General features: G+C 38.9%; 1 protein-coding gene across 1 annotated transcript; it reads right to left on the bottom strand.

Annotated features, from left to right (window-relative positions):
• Window positions 1–1,270: 1,270 nt before the first annotated feature.
• Window positions 1,271–15,651, bottom strand: LOC141013308 (tectonic-1-like). The gene is made up of 14 exons (XM_073486978.1): window positions 15,385–15,651; window positions 15,010–15,127; window positions 12,508–12,641; window positions 12,275–12,426; window positions 12,075–12,177; window positions 10,322–10,434; window positions 9,247–9,267; window positions 5,687–5,821; window positions 5,347–5,472; window positions 4,448–4,536; window positions 3,474–3,611; window positions 3,223–3,376; window positions 1,794–1,925; window positions 1,271–1,697 (listed from the first exon to the last, which is right to left on the bottom strand). The coding sequence occupies exons 1-14, from the start codon at window positions 15,527–15,529 to the stop codon at window positions 1,551–1,553; spliced, it is 1,707 nt and encodes a 568-aa protein (XP_073343079.1). The 5' UTR covers window positions 15,530–15,651; the 3' UTR covers window positions 1,271–1,550.
• Window positions 15,652–16,319: the final 668 nt, after the last annotated feature.

Below are 16,319 nucleotides of genomic sequence, written 5' to 3'. Positions count from 1 at the left end.
TGTGAGTGATCGTGTTTTCTGCAGAGTACACACAACATCCCACTAGGAATGGTCATGAGCCAACTATGGCTTTTGGGCCATCTTGGGTCAAAGTCACTTGCTCTATGTTTCTTGCGCTGACTGTAAATATGAAAAAGAACAAAATGACAGAATTAAGTAAATTATTTACTAGACTATTCCTCAATATTGGTAACTTGTATAATCACTCACCTTTCTCTGGTTTGAGTCTCAGACAGACACTCTCTTTTGTCCTAAACTGTCTCATATAGCTGGCTGGTTTAAGAAAGTAGACAGTAGGAGACATTGATAAAGTAATAAACTTCCCCATACTAAGTTACTCTCCTAGTCTAGAGATGTTAAAATAGCATATTATAGTCACCTCTCTCGTTACCTTCTTCGTTTTAATTCTGGAAATTAAATTTCAAGTTACTGCATTATTTTAGACATCAGTGACAAACAACTGTGATTTTTTCTTGGGCTGTGTTAGCCTTTAATGCGCCCCATGTTTACATATTTTGGTTTCGAAATGACTAATACAAACAGTTTTGGAATTGGTCCAGTAGATTGCCTCAGCCGGCAGCCATGGAATGGGCTGCAATTTCCTTTTGGGCAATGAAAGTAACTTGCGTCCACGCAAAGTGCTTGTTTTTGCCACAAACAGGCTCAGATTGTTATTTTAAGTGTCTGACAGCATTATGGAAGGATCCATACAGAGATAGACCTTTGTGTTAAAGATTAAAATCCTTTTTATTTAACCAGAAACCGCCATTCTGATGTACTTTGTACTTTTTGGCAGATTCAGCCCATTTTGCAGCTGCCGGCTGGACCTAGTCATTTATTTACAATATGTAAAAATAGGGTCCAGGTTTAAAGATACTGAAGTTATCCTTTAAGCTAACCTAGCTTTCATTACAAACACACATTTGTTTGCCTCATGAATAACAATTAATCGCTTACCTTGATCTTGTGAATGTGTTGCCGTTGCCTCCAGCTCCTCACTTGAGTGCCGCACGTTGTAGCAGTTGCAGCAGCCGGTGCCAGGGTGCCAGTCAGAATATAAATCTGATAAGAATAATTTTTGTTTAGTTATATGTCAACCTTACCCAAGGACCCATGTATTTCAGTGCATGGCCCCTTATTTAAAGTGAAACAAAATGCAACCTAGGCTTTTTTTGTGAAGGAACCCAAGTCAAACCTTCGTGTAAAAGCATAATTACGACGAAAAAGACACTATAAGAAAGTAAGAAAATAAGAAACCTCCACACAAGAATTTAGCAGACCAAAACAGTGTATTTATACATTCAGTGCCCCAATACAGTTCAAATAACCCAAAAGTGTCTCTTCTTCTCAACAGATAAATCCCTCATCTTCAAGATCTCCCAAACAAACAGAAAAATACTCAGTTTGAGTCTCAGTATCAGTTCAGTCCACAAAACAAAACCAAGTGACGTCTTGTGTGTCAAATAAACAGTCTTTGAGATCTCTCGAACAAACAGAAAAATACTCGGTTTGAGCCAGCCCAAACAGGGCCAGCAAAACAAATGGGCTGTTCAGACAAAAGGGAAGAAGAAGTCAAAGGGCAGTTTGGCATCAATGGTGGGTGTGGCTCTGTAACCAGGACGAGCAGGAGCAGAAACTGGTATAAAGGCCACTGAACTCCTGACTGACAGGATACTGCTGCCTCCAGATAATAGCTCCTGTGGGAGAACACGACATCAGACACAGTAGAAAATGTTTGGACCGTCACTGCATCTTCTAATTTTTCCTCCCAGTATTTCTCAAATCAGTCTTACCAAACTGGTGGTGTTGGTTTGGATGATTTCTCTGATGTTCACAATCTGAGTTTGGGGGTTCACCAAGGATCCATATTTAGTCCACTCAATTTCTAAATGAAGTGACAGTGGGATGCTGCAACTCTGTGCTTCCTGCAGATGACAAACATACAGCTGGATTGTGGCCTCACAACATTAGGCATACACTACTTTAAGTGCGCTCAACTGTGGAAACATGTATAGTATTGATTAATGCTGGTTTAATGATCTAAAATAGAATGGCATTCAGTAGAGCGCATATCTCTGCAAGTCTGTATACTTGTGTGTGTGTGTGTGTCATTATTGTCATGTCATTAGGGCTGTCATTATAAAGCAATACTTTCAATTATTTAATTATAGTAAAAAGGACGCTTTAAAGAAAGTAACGCAAATTAATTGCGCTCTATGACGCCTCTTGACCAGCAGATTTGTCCACATGATGGAGGCAGAAAACTAAAGCTCCACTCCAGTCAGACTTTCTAACTGTTAACATTGTTTCTCAAACCAAGAATGGGATGTGGTTAAATGTTGAATCTACGCCATAACCATGGCGTGGTCTAACATGCACCCCCCCAAAATGTAACTGCAATTCACAACGATGCGGGCCGCTAGGCCAAGTTGTTCAAGCCAGTTTTGTATGGAGCCGCGTGGGTCGTTGTGTTTAAAGAGGAAAGTACAGCTGGCAATACGCTCGCAACCGCCAGCAACACAGACGCACCAGCACACATGTATAAATGCTCACTATAGTGTCGACCACTTGCTTAGGTTACGGCATGGCTCTTCATAGAGCACACGTGCGAGGCCAAACTTGGTGGATGACTTAAAAGTCCTAGATTCTCATTTTGTTAAGTTTAACCCCAAAATTAAGTTTTTTTTTCAAAAATTACAAAACTTTTTCAGGAAAGATCACGAAAATATCAAATCACATTAGAGTGGGGCTTCAAAAAACAACCAGGTGGACGTGTTGACAGGAGCACTGTTTGTGCAGTTTATGCAGCAAGGAATTTTTGTACTTGAGTACTTCAAGCTATCACCTCATTTTAGAGTTTAGAATCTCCAATTATTAATTGATTCACTCATCTACCAAAATACATTTGCACTGAAATATTTTTAATTGCTTTTTATCTCTCTCCCTCTCTCTCTCTCTCTCTCTCGCTATCTATCTATCTATCTATCTATCTATCTATCTATCTATCTATCTATCTATCTGTCTGTCTGTCTGTCTGTACCATTCATGTAGATGCCACTTGACACACACCACCCACTCAAACACCGTTGTGGACCAAGCACTCCCCCTCATGTCAATGGCACTCCCCAATGGCAGTGTCACCAAAATGTATTGTACTAATTTGCAATGACATGACTTCCACTCCTATCAGATTCAGGAACTGACTGGTCTAACTGTGCTCACCCCGGGATTGAAGTTGTTTTTGACTGGCAGCCAGTCTAGTGGATAGCCTAACGGGGAGTTTCCAAAGGATGCCACATATGGAGTATAGTTTGGTCCTCTCAGAACATCCAGAAGCACATGTGAGACCAGGGAGCAGTTGTCAGCATCCAACAGTCTGCAGAAACAAGACAAGTCACCATCACTTATGTATATAGACAGACACTGTACCTGTACATAGTGATGAGATTTGTTGAGTGTGAGTGATGTCCTGCCTTAATGTGCAACCAGACACAGAGTCCAGACCGAACAGGACAGGGAAGTGCTGATGTGGTCCCAGCAAACAGTCCTTGTCCTCAGTACTGTGGAGAAGAGACAAGGTTTCTCTGGGGTCGACGCTCTGAACAATCCCAGTGAAGACACCTGTCAAGGACAAATCCTGGGCAATGTAGAGCATCAGAACATTATCATGTTGATGAAGGTTCTCAGTCATCCAGGTCATGGTAATTTAACATAGGCAACTGGACTTCAGTTTCAGTTTCAGAATCCATCTATGTCAAACTGGAACGACCGTCTTTGAACAGAGGAGGTGGCCTACAACACTACCTATCACCTACCTACAATGCACAACTGAGTTCCCTCCCCAGACAGCTTAAAAACCATTCACACCTGGGCTCACCTAGCCCTAGCAACCACATGAAGGCCAGTTGGGTCAACGACCCACAAGTGGCCCTGATGACGCTGAGACTCAGAGCTCACGTGTCCCGACTCTGCAAGGACACTCCTAAACAGGGTTTAAAAGCCTCCAACTCTCCTCCCGTTGGTTAGAACTGAAGAAGCCTCTTGGATGACAGGTGAAACGTCTTCAAGAAACTGAAACAAGTCGAGTTGCCTATGACATAGCACTTAGAATCAGAACATTATCCCACCTTTTGTCAAATGCTGTCAAAGTACCCATAACCCCTTACTACTGCTGTCCAAGGACATCACCACTAGTATCTATGAATCAGGGTGAGGGAAGTTCAGTGTTAAAGGAGAATTCTGAATTCAGACACTTAGAATAGCAACCATAGCCTGTTGGTGACAAAAACAAGCACTTTTAGTGGATCCCACAGGATTGCATTGCAGCCATTTTAGCTGGTGATCTTATGTGACTGATTCCAAAAATTTGTATGAATCATTTACATACCAAAACATGTAAATAAAGGGGCCAGGTTTAAAAATACTGGAATTCTCAGATAAAGGATATTCTGCTGTTCTTGTTCCTGACACAAGAGGTAGTCCAACCACATAACCTGGATTTCCACTGTAGTGAACAGCCGCCTCTTCCTCGTCCTCCTGTTTAATAGACACAAGACAAAGTACATTTAGTCTCAAGATTAACACATTTTCAATTATTACATTTATAGATTGCACAGGCCCAACTTTTTATTACTTAATCAGAGTGAACTATTTCAACACCCCTTGACATTGAAGGAAAGGTATATTTCCTTTACTAGCAACAGTCCACAGGATTATTTTGGAGCTTTATTTGACAGTAGAGAATCAGACAAGGTTTACTATATGTGTAGCTTCGTCAGCGATTAGTCAGCAGTCTCCTCTTTTCATTATCTCCATCATCATTCGATATTTTCATTTCATGGTTCGGGAGACAGACACCCTCTCTACCTTTAAGAGTTGGCTTAAAACTTTCCTTTTTGATAAGGCTTATAGTAAGGGCCTGCACAGGCTCTTAGCTATGCTGCCATAGGCTTACACTGCTGGGTGATTTCCCATGATGCACCCAGCTCTTCTCTCTTCCTCTCTACCTGTACACATTCAATAATGCATTTTAAATAATGTTACTGACTTGGCATCTTCCCCGGAGTCTCTGGGCTCTCTGGTCTCGCAGGTTCCTATTGATCATGGTTGGTCATGCTGCTATGGTCCTGCTTGACTCCTACTATCATCGCCATTATTATTATATATATTTATTTATTATTATTATATTTAAATTATTATATCTGTTATTATTGTCTTCGTTAGTGCAACATAGCACTATTAAGACTTCCTTCCTCCTTCCTTCCTTCTTCCTCATGTAGAAAAAAAAGCAACCCTTTTGTGGATAACACTCACTGATAGATAGAAAACATTTTGTTGAGACACTACCTGGGCAAATGTGATAAGAAACTCCTGCTCCATGGACACAGCTGCTTCATGAACAAATCCAAGCACCACAGACACCTTCACATTCACTATCTCACCAGCTGGATTGTACCTCATCACATAGACAACCTAAGGAAAAAAAACAAAGGGCAAAAAAAAATTATTGCTATATTTGCAGTCATTTTGTGTACTCTAATGTCTATATTCTGTTTGACAAGAACACAATACTTAAGGGCAAATACTTAGTACTTTATTGTTTCCTCAGATAAACTGATGAAATATATTGCAAGCTTTAAATCCATAAACATAGATACAGGCATGTGTTGGAGTAAGCTAGAATCACCTTCAGCACCACATTAGCACAGAGGGTTGGGTTCAGGAGAAGAGGGTTGAGATTTTCTCCATCACTGATCTGTAGTACCGTCTGAGTACCATCTACAGACTGCAGAAAAACTGAAGCCACCTCAACAGGAACAACCTGCAGCAACGTCACATACACAAAATTGGTCATCTTTATTAACATTTATTGCAGACATTTTTCATCATCATCCCCTGCTTTCAACTGACAACAGTGTGCAGAGTTACAGTTTGTATATTGATAGAGATGGCAAAGCCCGTGGATCCACCACTTCGTCTCGGTCCAGACTAAAATATCTCAACAACTACTGGATGGATAGCCACAAAATTTTGAACAGATAAACATGGTGAACTGACTTCCCTTTGGCACCATCAAGTCAAAAATGTCATCTGTCCAGTACTTTGGTTTATGACCAAGTATCTGCAAAAACAATGACACTCTCAACAGCCACAGCTGTACTTACTGTTTGGTGCTAGTTAGCAAATATGCTAAACTAAGATTGTAAGCATGGTAAAAAAGAACTAAACATCAGAATCTTGTCATTGTGGGCATGCTGACATTAACATTTAGCTGGAAGCACCAGTGACAGAGCTGCTAGCTTGGCTGTAGACTTTTCATTGTGTTTTACCAAAATTCCAGGCGGCCTTTGGTTTCCATTGTTACAGATATGTTGACATTATAGGGCCAGTAGAATACAGATTTGTTTAAAAACATTGCATTATAGCAGTGTTTTGGCAGTAAAAAAAACAGACAGGAGTCTGTGGTGGGTCAAGTATCTAGTTCCATGAAAGGCAGGTGAAACAAACCTGTGTCAGTATGGTATTATTGAATAGTGTGCAGTAGTGTAAAGGAACAGTGAATTGTGGGGTAATAACTCATGACTTCCTCCTTCTTGGGAAATGAGCAACAGTTATGAGAGAAATGGCATTTTTCGTGTCTTTACATTGCAGCATTTCACCTCAACCTGTCTGTGCTAACTTATTGCACTATGTGCTTGCCACATGTTACTGGGACCTATTTACTCTGCGCAAAATAAATTTAGTCTTGCTAAATTTCCTGCTTAGACAGGGGCTGTGATGACATGTGAACATTTTTAATACAAACTTTTATGCAGTTCCTTAATTATTCTACAGCACCCAAAAACACCTGCATACCCCAAAATGCTCTCCCAGATGGGTGTCAAAACAACACTGAGCTGGGAGGTCATTATCGGATATTGAGGTTCTGTTGGCCACTAAAACAAAACAGGGTGTTTTAAGGGGTGTACCTTTGAAGACATGGATCAGCTGAAAAATAATAAAGACAATTACAATGTAAAGTAATGTGAAGACAAACGGTATACTCTAACTCTTCACATCATGGAGAGACAATGTGGCTATATACTAATACATGTAAAGTATATATGATTATGTATGTATATAAAGCCCTGTTTCCACCAAGCAGTACAGTTCAGTTCAGTTTGTTAAACAATTGTTTGCATTTCCATTATCAAAAAGATAGTACTAAAAGAACCGTTTGGTACTGTCCTGTTTTACCTCACCCTGTTGAGGTACCGAGTCTGCAGCCTGTGTGTTTGAATGAGTTTATTTGCAAAGAAACTGAGACAAAGTTTTGTGTGTGTTCCTCTTATCGAATCAAACATAATAATGTATTAAGTAGTGTCTATAGTAAGTGTTTATAAGTAGACATCTGTTTCCAGTTTTTCCAGCTCAACGGCACTAGGCCTACACACCTGTCCTGTTATGAAACCAAAATGTCCCAATCAAAAGGAAATGACAAGATTTAGAACTTGATGTGAATTTTGCTTCAGTAATGTTTCTTGATGAAGGTTCTCAGTCATCCAGGTCATGCTAATGTGCTGTAGCGCAGGCAACTGGACTTGTTTCAGTTTCTTGAAGATGTTTTACCTCTCATAAGGACACGTGTGAGTTCTGAGTTTCAGAGTCGTTAGGGCCACTTGTGGGTCGTTGACTTAACTGGCCTTCATGTGGGTTGCTAGGGCTAGGTGAGCCCAGATTTGAATGGTTGTTAAGCTGTCTGGGGAGGGAACGCAGTACTGCATTGTAGGTGGGTGATAAGTAATGCTGTAGGCCACCTCCTCTGTTCAAAGGCGATCATTCCAGTTTGACAAAGATTGATTCTTTTACTCCTTTTTCAAACCATAGGTCTTCCCTGGCCAAGATGATTACATTGTTGTCCTCAAAGGATTGTTTCTCCTTCAGATGTAAGTGGACAGCAGAGTCTTGACCTGAGGAGTTGGCCTTCCTGTGTTGTGCCATTCGTTTATGGAGAGGTTGTTTTTTCTCCCCAATCAGTCAAACTGGACTGATTGTCTTTGAACAGAGGAGGTGGCCTACGACATTACTTATCACCCACCTACAATGCAGTACTGACCTATGATTATGGAGAACTCATGTAATAATGTAGTAATGACTAGCTCTGAGTACTCATAGGTCAACATGTTAATGGGCATCGTGGCTGGTATGTTCCCATCATAAGTTGGTCTCTAGTTTCCTTTTCACAGTGTAAAAGAATTCACCATTACCTCTTCATCTGTACAATTTATGATATTGTATATGGTATCATTGTAATCCTTGACCATCATAAACATACTGGAAGACATAACCTTTTCTGTGTTATCATATTTGGTTCAGAAGCTGTGATGCAAAATAAATAATTCAGCTATGGCGGTAAGTAAAATGGCTGCCATGGCCACCACGTGGTGTTTTTGCAATGGCACCATCTCTGAAAATGTCCCCAAGCTGTGCAAGTCTACCAAGTTTCATGCTTTTATGGAAAAGTAAACAATTTAACAAACACACGTGTGTGCTGTGTGTGCTGTGTGTGGTTGAGAAAAAGAGTGAGAGCAGCAGAAAAAAGACGAATAATGTGAGCGGGGCAGAGGTAAAAAAGGTTATCAGTTTGTATATGTTGTCAATCTGGCTGTAATCTACAGTACAGGTCACAGTGTGTCACTTAATAGATGCCAGACCAGTCCAGTTGTTTTCCAAGTGCTGGAAAGTGAAAGCGGTTACTCCAAAGCTGGCCAGTAACAACCCTGCTTATATTTAATAGTACCGTTCACAGTGGAAACACAAAGCTGATCTAGGGCTTACTGTTCTGAGGTGTAACAAACTGAGCTGAACTGGACCAGACTGTTTGGTGGAAATTAGGCTTCAGGTGTACCTGTTTAGTTGTCAACCGCCGATTCTATGAATCTATCATTGTGATGACCATGTGATCACTTCTACAATGTACATAAAATATGTTGCAATTGTTATGAGACTAAGCAAAGCAGGCAGATTAATTAATTAACAAATTAACCTGATGAATTTATCAATTAATCCCCCGAAACAAAAACAAACCTGTTTTTCTGACCAGTAGTCCCAAATAAAAGATATTTTGTTTTTAAGATTAGAAAACAAAGAAACACATAATCAGACATAATCTGTTACAAAAATATTTGTTAATTGATTTTCTGTAGATCAACTAATTAACTAACTAATTGTTTCAGAGTTAAACACACAAAAAGTCAACATACTTACATCTGCAACTTTATTCTTCCCCTGGCAATGAAAAAGATTTAGTTAAACATCTTTAAATTAGTATCAATAGATTCACTATTGTAGAGTTTCTCTGTGTTTTAAGCATTTCCAATACAGTAGCTTATTCATCTTGTGCAACCTCTGTACAAACATCCATGATACTTTGTTTTCTTATCAAAAAATTAAAAGAAATCACTAGTAAAGTCCACCCAGAAATACTTTCCAGCTGTCTGAAATATTAAAGGGTTAGTTCATTGTCACTGAATAATCTACAGTAGACAGTGGTCAGCATGCCCCCAGTTTGGAGAAGCAGGCAGAAGAACTGGCATGGAGGCAATGCAATGTACTGCTAAGAATGGGGGCAGCAGCAAAACATACACCGATCTGCCACAACATTAAAACCACCTACTTAATATTGTGCAGGTTCCCCTTATGCAGCCAAAACAGCTCTGACCTGTGACCATGTACTTGGTCCACAATGGTGTTTGGATGGGTGGTGTGTGTCAAGTGGCATCCACATGAACGCTAGAACCCAAGGTTTCTCAGCAGAACGTTGCATTGTAATGAGATGATCAATGTTATTCAGATCATTTGTCAGTGGTTTTAATGTTATGGCTGATCGGTGTACATAGCCATCTAAAAATGTAAGTTTGGTAGTGCAATGGTAAACTGAAGCCTTTATACCGATTTCTTGAAGGTCATCAGACTCCTTTAACAAAAGTATTTTCACCTTGCAGAACATGGGAGTTTGAATGTCTACTGCTACTTAGATCAGTTAGTTTGTTTGAGTACTTGTGTGACTTTGGTGTTTGACCACATTGTTTTTGGATCTGAACTAACTATTGAATGGTAATTGTCAACTTTTGGAGCAGGTAGAGAAAAATGGCTGAAGCAGTATTGCACTTCAATAAAGTAAGGGAACTGGCAAGACACATGTACTGTGAATTTGGTAAAGTGCCCCTTTAATCGCTGTATATCTCCCAGGGTGCATGAAACACCACTCACGGATAATATGGAAAGTAAGAGTGTTTGATGGTGGAGCAGCAGTATGTCGCAGTGTAAATGTAGGACTCACAGCAAAGAGCTGGATGTTGGTGTAGGTGTCAATGCTGAGGGCCAGCAGAGTGCTGCAGTCCTGCTCCAGGACCACATCCCGAGAACACCGATTGCTCTGATCCTGTAGGAAGGCTGGGGAGAAAAACAGGAAAAACCAAAGCAACCACATGCAAAAAAAAATTAAAAATTACAATGAAATAAGAGGATGAAAAGGCTTATTTCTTAAAATGTCAGACTATTCCTTTACCAGAGAACAAAGAAACACTCTTGATGGCATATAATGATGAAATAATCTTAATATGAAAGCATGAAGGATTTTCTCCTTATATTTCTGAATAAACAGAACGGCACCACTCTCCTGAAAGTCCTCTGTATAACCCAGATTTTACAGCACGTAATCTACACTAATCAACCTTTACTGTCTTCACTTTTATTTGAGTTGCACTTTGTACTATTTTAGTTGTAGGTTGGATGTATTATGACAGCAGTTGTGACATGTCAATAAGTAAACTCTACAGGTCCAATTGTAAATATAATCTTGCCTTACATGCGTGTTAGAAGTTTCATATAACACAGTTGAAAAGTTGGAGTTTGAGAAAGGATCTGTAGTCAAAACTACACTACAGCTTTCATATATTTTATAAATTTATTCTACTACCTTATTTAAAAAAAAAAACAGTCATTCACATTATGTATGAATGCATTTTGTTTTGTTTTGAACTAACCAATCAGTACAGCAGCTATGGACATGCCAGATTTAAGAGTAAATGTAAATTAACCAACAACCATTTTTTGTTGATATTTAGAATGGATGTAGCTAGCTAGCGAGGAAGATGACACTCTCATTCTTAAGCCCACCTACAAATCTGTGACTGGTCGATTGTGTATCCAAAAGGGGGCCACAGTGAGCACAACCAGAGACGGTTCAGAAACAAGATTGCTCACTGAAGAGTCACTTTACTGTATCTGTGTCACATGGGTTACGCCCAAGGGTCAGACAGGCAGTTACTAACATTCAATAAAGCTTTTAATGGATCTTTTTTTTGGCACAAAACCAGACCAACTTGGATTACTGAACAAATCAAAGGTGTGGGTGGTGATTCACGGGTCTGGGACCAGACTAGTTTAGTGTATTTTTTGGAATCACATCTCATTATCTCAGTGCAGTAAAAGCTTGAGTTTGAGTGATTAATGGGGTACAACTTAACTGTATTAAGATGTAATAGTACATTCTTCCTTTTATGAATTAAAGGTTGGATTCATATGTCCATATCCAGGACACTCTTGTAAAAGAGATTTTTAATCTCAATGAGTCTTTTCCTGGTTAAATAAAGGTTAAATAAAAAATAAATAAAAAAAAAAAATGTAATAAAATGCACCCTTGCTTTTAGTTTCTCTGCACCCAATAGGTGAAACAAGCTTCTTGAAAACCTGAGATCTGTCAGCTCATTAAAATCAGGGCTAAAACATTTTTCATTTACTTTTTTAATTTTTTTATTGTCTTTTAAATACAATTTCAACATTTTCTCATGTGTTATTTTCAGTTGTTATGTTTCTCCTGCAAGGGACTTGAATGAATTGTCTTGTGTCTGAATGGTAGTATATTAATATAATTTCCTTGCTCAATCTGTTGCTCCCTTTCTTAATAGTGTGTCACTGACTTATTGAGTCAGTTTGCTGACTTTATGACCGTTTTCTTTATGTGCTCTTGTTCACTACTATACACAGTGACAAAAGTGACATTGTCTCACATTATAGTGAGTAGTAGTTACCTGCAGGACTGGTGTCCGCACAGTCAGCAGTAACAGTCGGAGCTGGCAGCCAGAAAATCCCTCTCTTCCCACTGTCTCCTGCTGTCACCATCAGGTCTCCATACTGAAAACATGAACCAATGCAGAGAGTGAACATTGTTGTTCCATGATAATTACGAATAATGGGTTTGAACAGTTACCCCTTCAAAGTAGTGACTTACCTGGTATCCAGACACAGTCAGGAGCTCTGCAGAGGACACCTGACCACTATTCTCTTCTGAGCCAAAAATAAAGCTGCTAAATTGTTTAAACAGCGAGTCAAAGTTGCTGCTAGTTGGAAGAGCAGGTGAGGGATGAGAGAATCCATCAACACCTAGACAGAAGAATATTTCTTTAAAAAAATATGTTATTCATATGTAATTTCTACTCCAAATGAACACCATGAATGACTTACGGTTCTGTGACTGAATGCAGAAGACATCATAATTAGTCTCCTTCTGGACAGACAACTGCACCTCTGAATAGCCATCTACTGTACTCCTTAAAGAGTGGGACGCTGCATCTCGGCTACACAACTGCTTGTTGCCACTGTAAACAAAAAGAATGCACACCATGGATGAGCCTGTTAATACACCATATGTAGACAGAGGTTACTGCCATGTGTAAACCTTTCAGATATATTCAATTAAAGAGTCTTATTAATATTGCTACACATGGAAACGGAAGGTCATTGTGTGGTAGGGCTCATTTAACTAGGTTGTATTGTTCAAACTTAACATCAAAAGTCTAAAAGAAACAAGAAAGAATAAATCTTATTTTATATATTATATATTTCATATGAAGCTTTTTTGTTGTCCTCTCATTTATCATCCATATGTAGTAATGCCAGCTGAATCATAATTTAGGTTGTTTAAAGCACAATAACATCTGATTTCATATGATGGAAATCAAATAATGATTTTGTCCATATATAATTTGACACAGGTTTGGTGCTGTACAGGTGCTTGAATCTACTATAGAACATGTGTAAGAAACCCAAATTTAAAATATCATATTACTTTTAAGGAAAGATCTGAGGCACTCATTAAAACGCCTTTATTAGTACATGGCTAGTCTAATAAAAACATGCCAACGCATGTTTTTATTTTCGTCAGGGCAAGGGCAAAATGTTTGTCAGTCAGCTCTGCTCATTGTTAAATAGGTAATCAGAGACAGCTGCTCAGTGTGAGCAGGTAGGCGGTCACATGATCAGCATGATCTGCTAATGACAGAAAAAAAAAAGGTCAAGAATATGGCAGACTCTGTACAACCATAGGGGAATCTGCACCACACAATTTAACATCATTAATTTAACAAATAATCAAAAAATCATACATAATATATACATTCATGTAATAAATATTAAGCTTGGTAGAAGACTGAGAAATTACTTATTTCTCTCTCTAAGGACCTGTCTAAGAGACAACAGAACTATCAGTTCTAAGAGAAAACAATTGCAAAAAGGGAGAGAAATCCAGTTCGCCATTCAAACCTGGGTAATATGTAGCTTTCAATGTATAAATCCAAAAAGACTCTCTTTGCAAGAGTTTTTTGAGCCTGTCTCCACCCTGATTGAGTTTTCAATATGCTCTATACTTGATATCTTTAAAGAATTACAACTGCCATGATTTACATCTTTATAATGAACAGCCATGGGATATTGGGGATTGCCAGTTCTTATTGCATACTTATGCTCAGCCAGTCTTGCCTTTAATTTACGCTTTGTTCTCCCAATATAGAAATGACCACATGGACATTCAAGTCTGTAAACAACGTATGAAGTATTGCAATTGATAAATGAATTTATATCAAACTTACGACCAGATGTAATGTCAGTAAAGTAGTTAGCATTTATCATATTACTGCAGTGATTACAATGTCCACACTTGATTACCTGATTACCTTTTCTGGTGGAGAGCCAGGTTTTTCATTGTATAGGGGGGAGATGACTTTTAACAAGTTTATCATTTAGGGTTGGAGCTCTTCTGAGGCTGATGGTTGGAGCATCTGGGAGAGCTTCTCTAAGAGTACTATCACTTTTCAATATGTCCCAATTTCTTTTGACGATTTGTTTGATTTTATTTGCTTGATTACTATATTGTGTCACAAAGTATACTTGATCTGAATTTTGTGGATCTTTCTGTTTAGAAGCCAACAGTTGTTCTCTAGGGAGACATTTTGCTTTATTGTAAGCTCTGGATATAGTTTTTTGTTGATATCCTCTTGTCCTAAACCTCTGGCTCATGTCTTGAGCATTTCTTGCAAAATCTTCTTCTGAATCACATATACGTTTGAGTCTCTGAAACTGACCAAAAGGAATATTATCTATTAAACAAGGTGGATGGAAACTGTCTGCTCTGAGGATCATATTACTTTACTGAATACAGTTATAAGCAGAAATTATAATTTTTTTTAAAAAAAATGCACATTTTGTATCAAAAGAAATTCTATTGTTTTGCTTGTGAAGATTTCCTCAAAATGTAATAGCGCCCCTTTAGTTCTTTCTGCACTCCTATATTTATTAGCATGGGAGCAAATGTGTGCCTTGGGGAAAACAAGTATGCATCAAGCTCCACTCTCCTATACCTCTCCTACTTTGCTGCTCAAAATGTGAAAAATGCAAAAGGCCAGTGTTTTATTTGTCCGTTATGGGCTACTGCAGAAACATGGTGGACTGGGTTGACTCTGTGGAGAGGACCCACTCCCTCTGTACATATAAAAGGGGCATGATAAGGTAACCAATACACAATGATTCTAAGTGTAGGTGATTATACTCTTAACTTAATAAAAATATTATTAATTGTGAAAATTATATTACATATCTGCCCCTGAATCCCAAATCCTACACACTGGACCTTCATCTACACTCTACAGTGACTGTAAATCCAGCTTCTTTAACTGCAGCTGACAGACTAACCTGACAGTGACCACAGAGCAGCCAGTGAACAGAGACACCTCCTCACCGCACTCTCTGTCACAGCAGCAGTTGATGTCACACACATCCTTGTGCTCATCACAGGGACACAAGCTGTCAACTGCAACACAACACACACAAACAAAAATATGACTTCAGTGTGGTAATATGGTGTACATCGCCATTATATGTCTGTTTGTGTATGCATTTTATACAGGTATACAGAATATGTCTACGTACTATATACTACACTATGACAGTAGCTTTGTGGAGCAGAGTGTCCACCTAGGTTCGCTATTAATGTAATGTAATATCTAATGTTTCATTATGAAGTGGAGAATCTGTTTAAAAGTGTAGTTCGTTATAGCGACCGATTACCATTGGTTACAGGAGTGAGCAGGCGGTCGGAGGTGGGCAGGGGCTCAGTGGACAGGGTCGGCTGAACGGGCTCCTCTGTACTGCTGTAGCTCAGTGTTGTTGGGGTTGTTGACTCTGTAGGCTGTGTAGTTGTATAATTGTCCATATCGTTAAATGTTACGTTCTTATCACCAAACACAGCCGAGTTAAAGTTGTTGTAGCTCGTTGCATTTTCGTTGGAAGGAACGGCAGTAAACAAGAGAAATAAACTGAAGACTTTTGAAGTGTCCCAACGCACAACAGTCCAGGCCGCCATCTTTGTTTAATCGTTGCTATGGTTCTTCTTCCTCCACTAACGATTTACGGCTTTTAGTGAAACATTACCGCCACCTGCTGTCCAAGCAAATAACTATTCCATTTCAGTCTGTCAAAGGGTATTGCATATACCCACGGATATTTGACGAAGTTGAGAGATACACCATCGGCTTCAGAAATTCCTACCACCGTCAAAAAGACAAACAAACGGTGAATAATGTTTAGGTTTGATGTTTAAATCATTTTGCCGAACATTTGAAGAGCTTGCAACTTATCTTTCCAGAAACGGTGTCCCAAAAGTTACGGAGTATTTTAGACATAGCCTATTAGAGATATTAACATATTTTAAAATTGAATGAGTCTTAATATTACAACGCTCTTATATATTTACTTAATTAGCATTAATAACATGTCTTTATATGACATTTAACGCTGCATTAATTTATCATTTTATTTAATTTTGTTCATTTATGGGCATAGAAAAAAGTTGAAAACACATCATTGACATATTATGACCTCATTAAAATGTTATGGCAAATGCGTCAGCAGTTGTCTATTCAGCAGACAGACACGGTGCAACATCATCATTTAATGGAGATGTTCTGGTCCAAATAGTCGTTAGGTCAGATAAATGTTCTTGT

This window comes from Pagrus major, chromosome 18 (genome assembly GCF_040436345.1).
Source record: "Pagrus major chromosome 18, Pma_NU_1.0".
NCBI classification, from domain to species: domain Eukaryota; kingdom Metazoa; phylum Chordata; class Actinopteri; order Spariformes; family Sparidae; genus Pagrus; species Pagrus major.
Note: the sequence above shows the minus strand (reverse complement) of the source record. Positions and strands in the feature narration are given on the sequence as shown.

Coding starts and splice junctions, on each gene's coding strand:
- LOC141013308 (XM_073486978.1), bottom strand. CDS start 15,529: ATGGACAATTATACAACTACACAGCCTACAGAGTCAACAACCCCAACA. Junction 12,178..12,274: donor TGACTGTGTCTGGATACCAG/GTAAGTCACTAC, acceptor TCATGTTTTCAG/TATGGAGACCTGATGGTGAC. Junction 9,268..10,321: donor CCAACATCCAGCTCTTTGCT/GTGAGTCCTACA, acceptor TTTCATTGCCAG/GGGAAGAATAAAGTTGCAGA.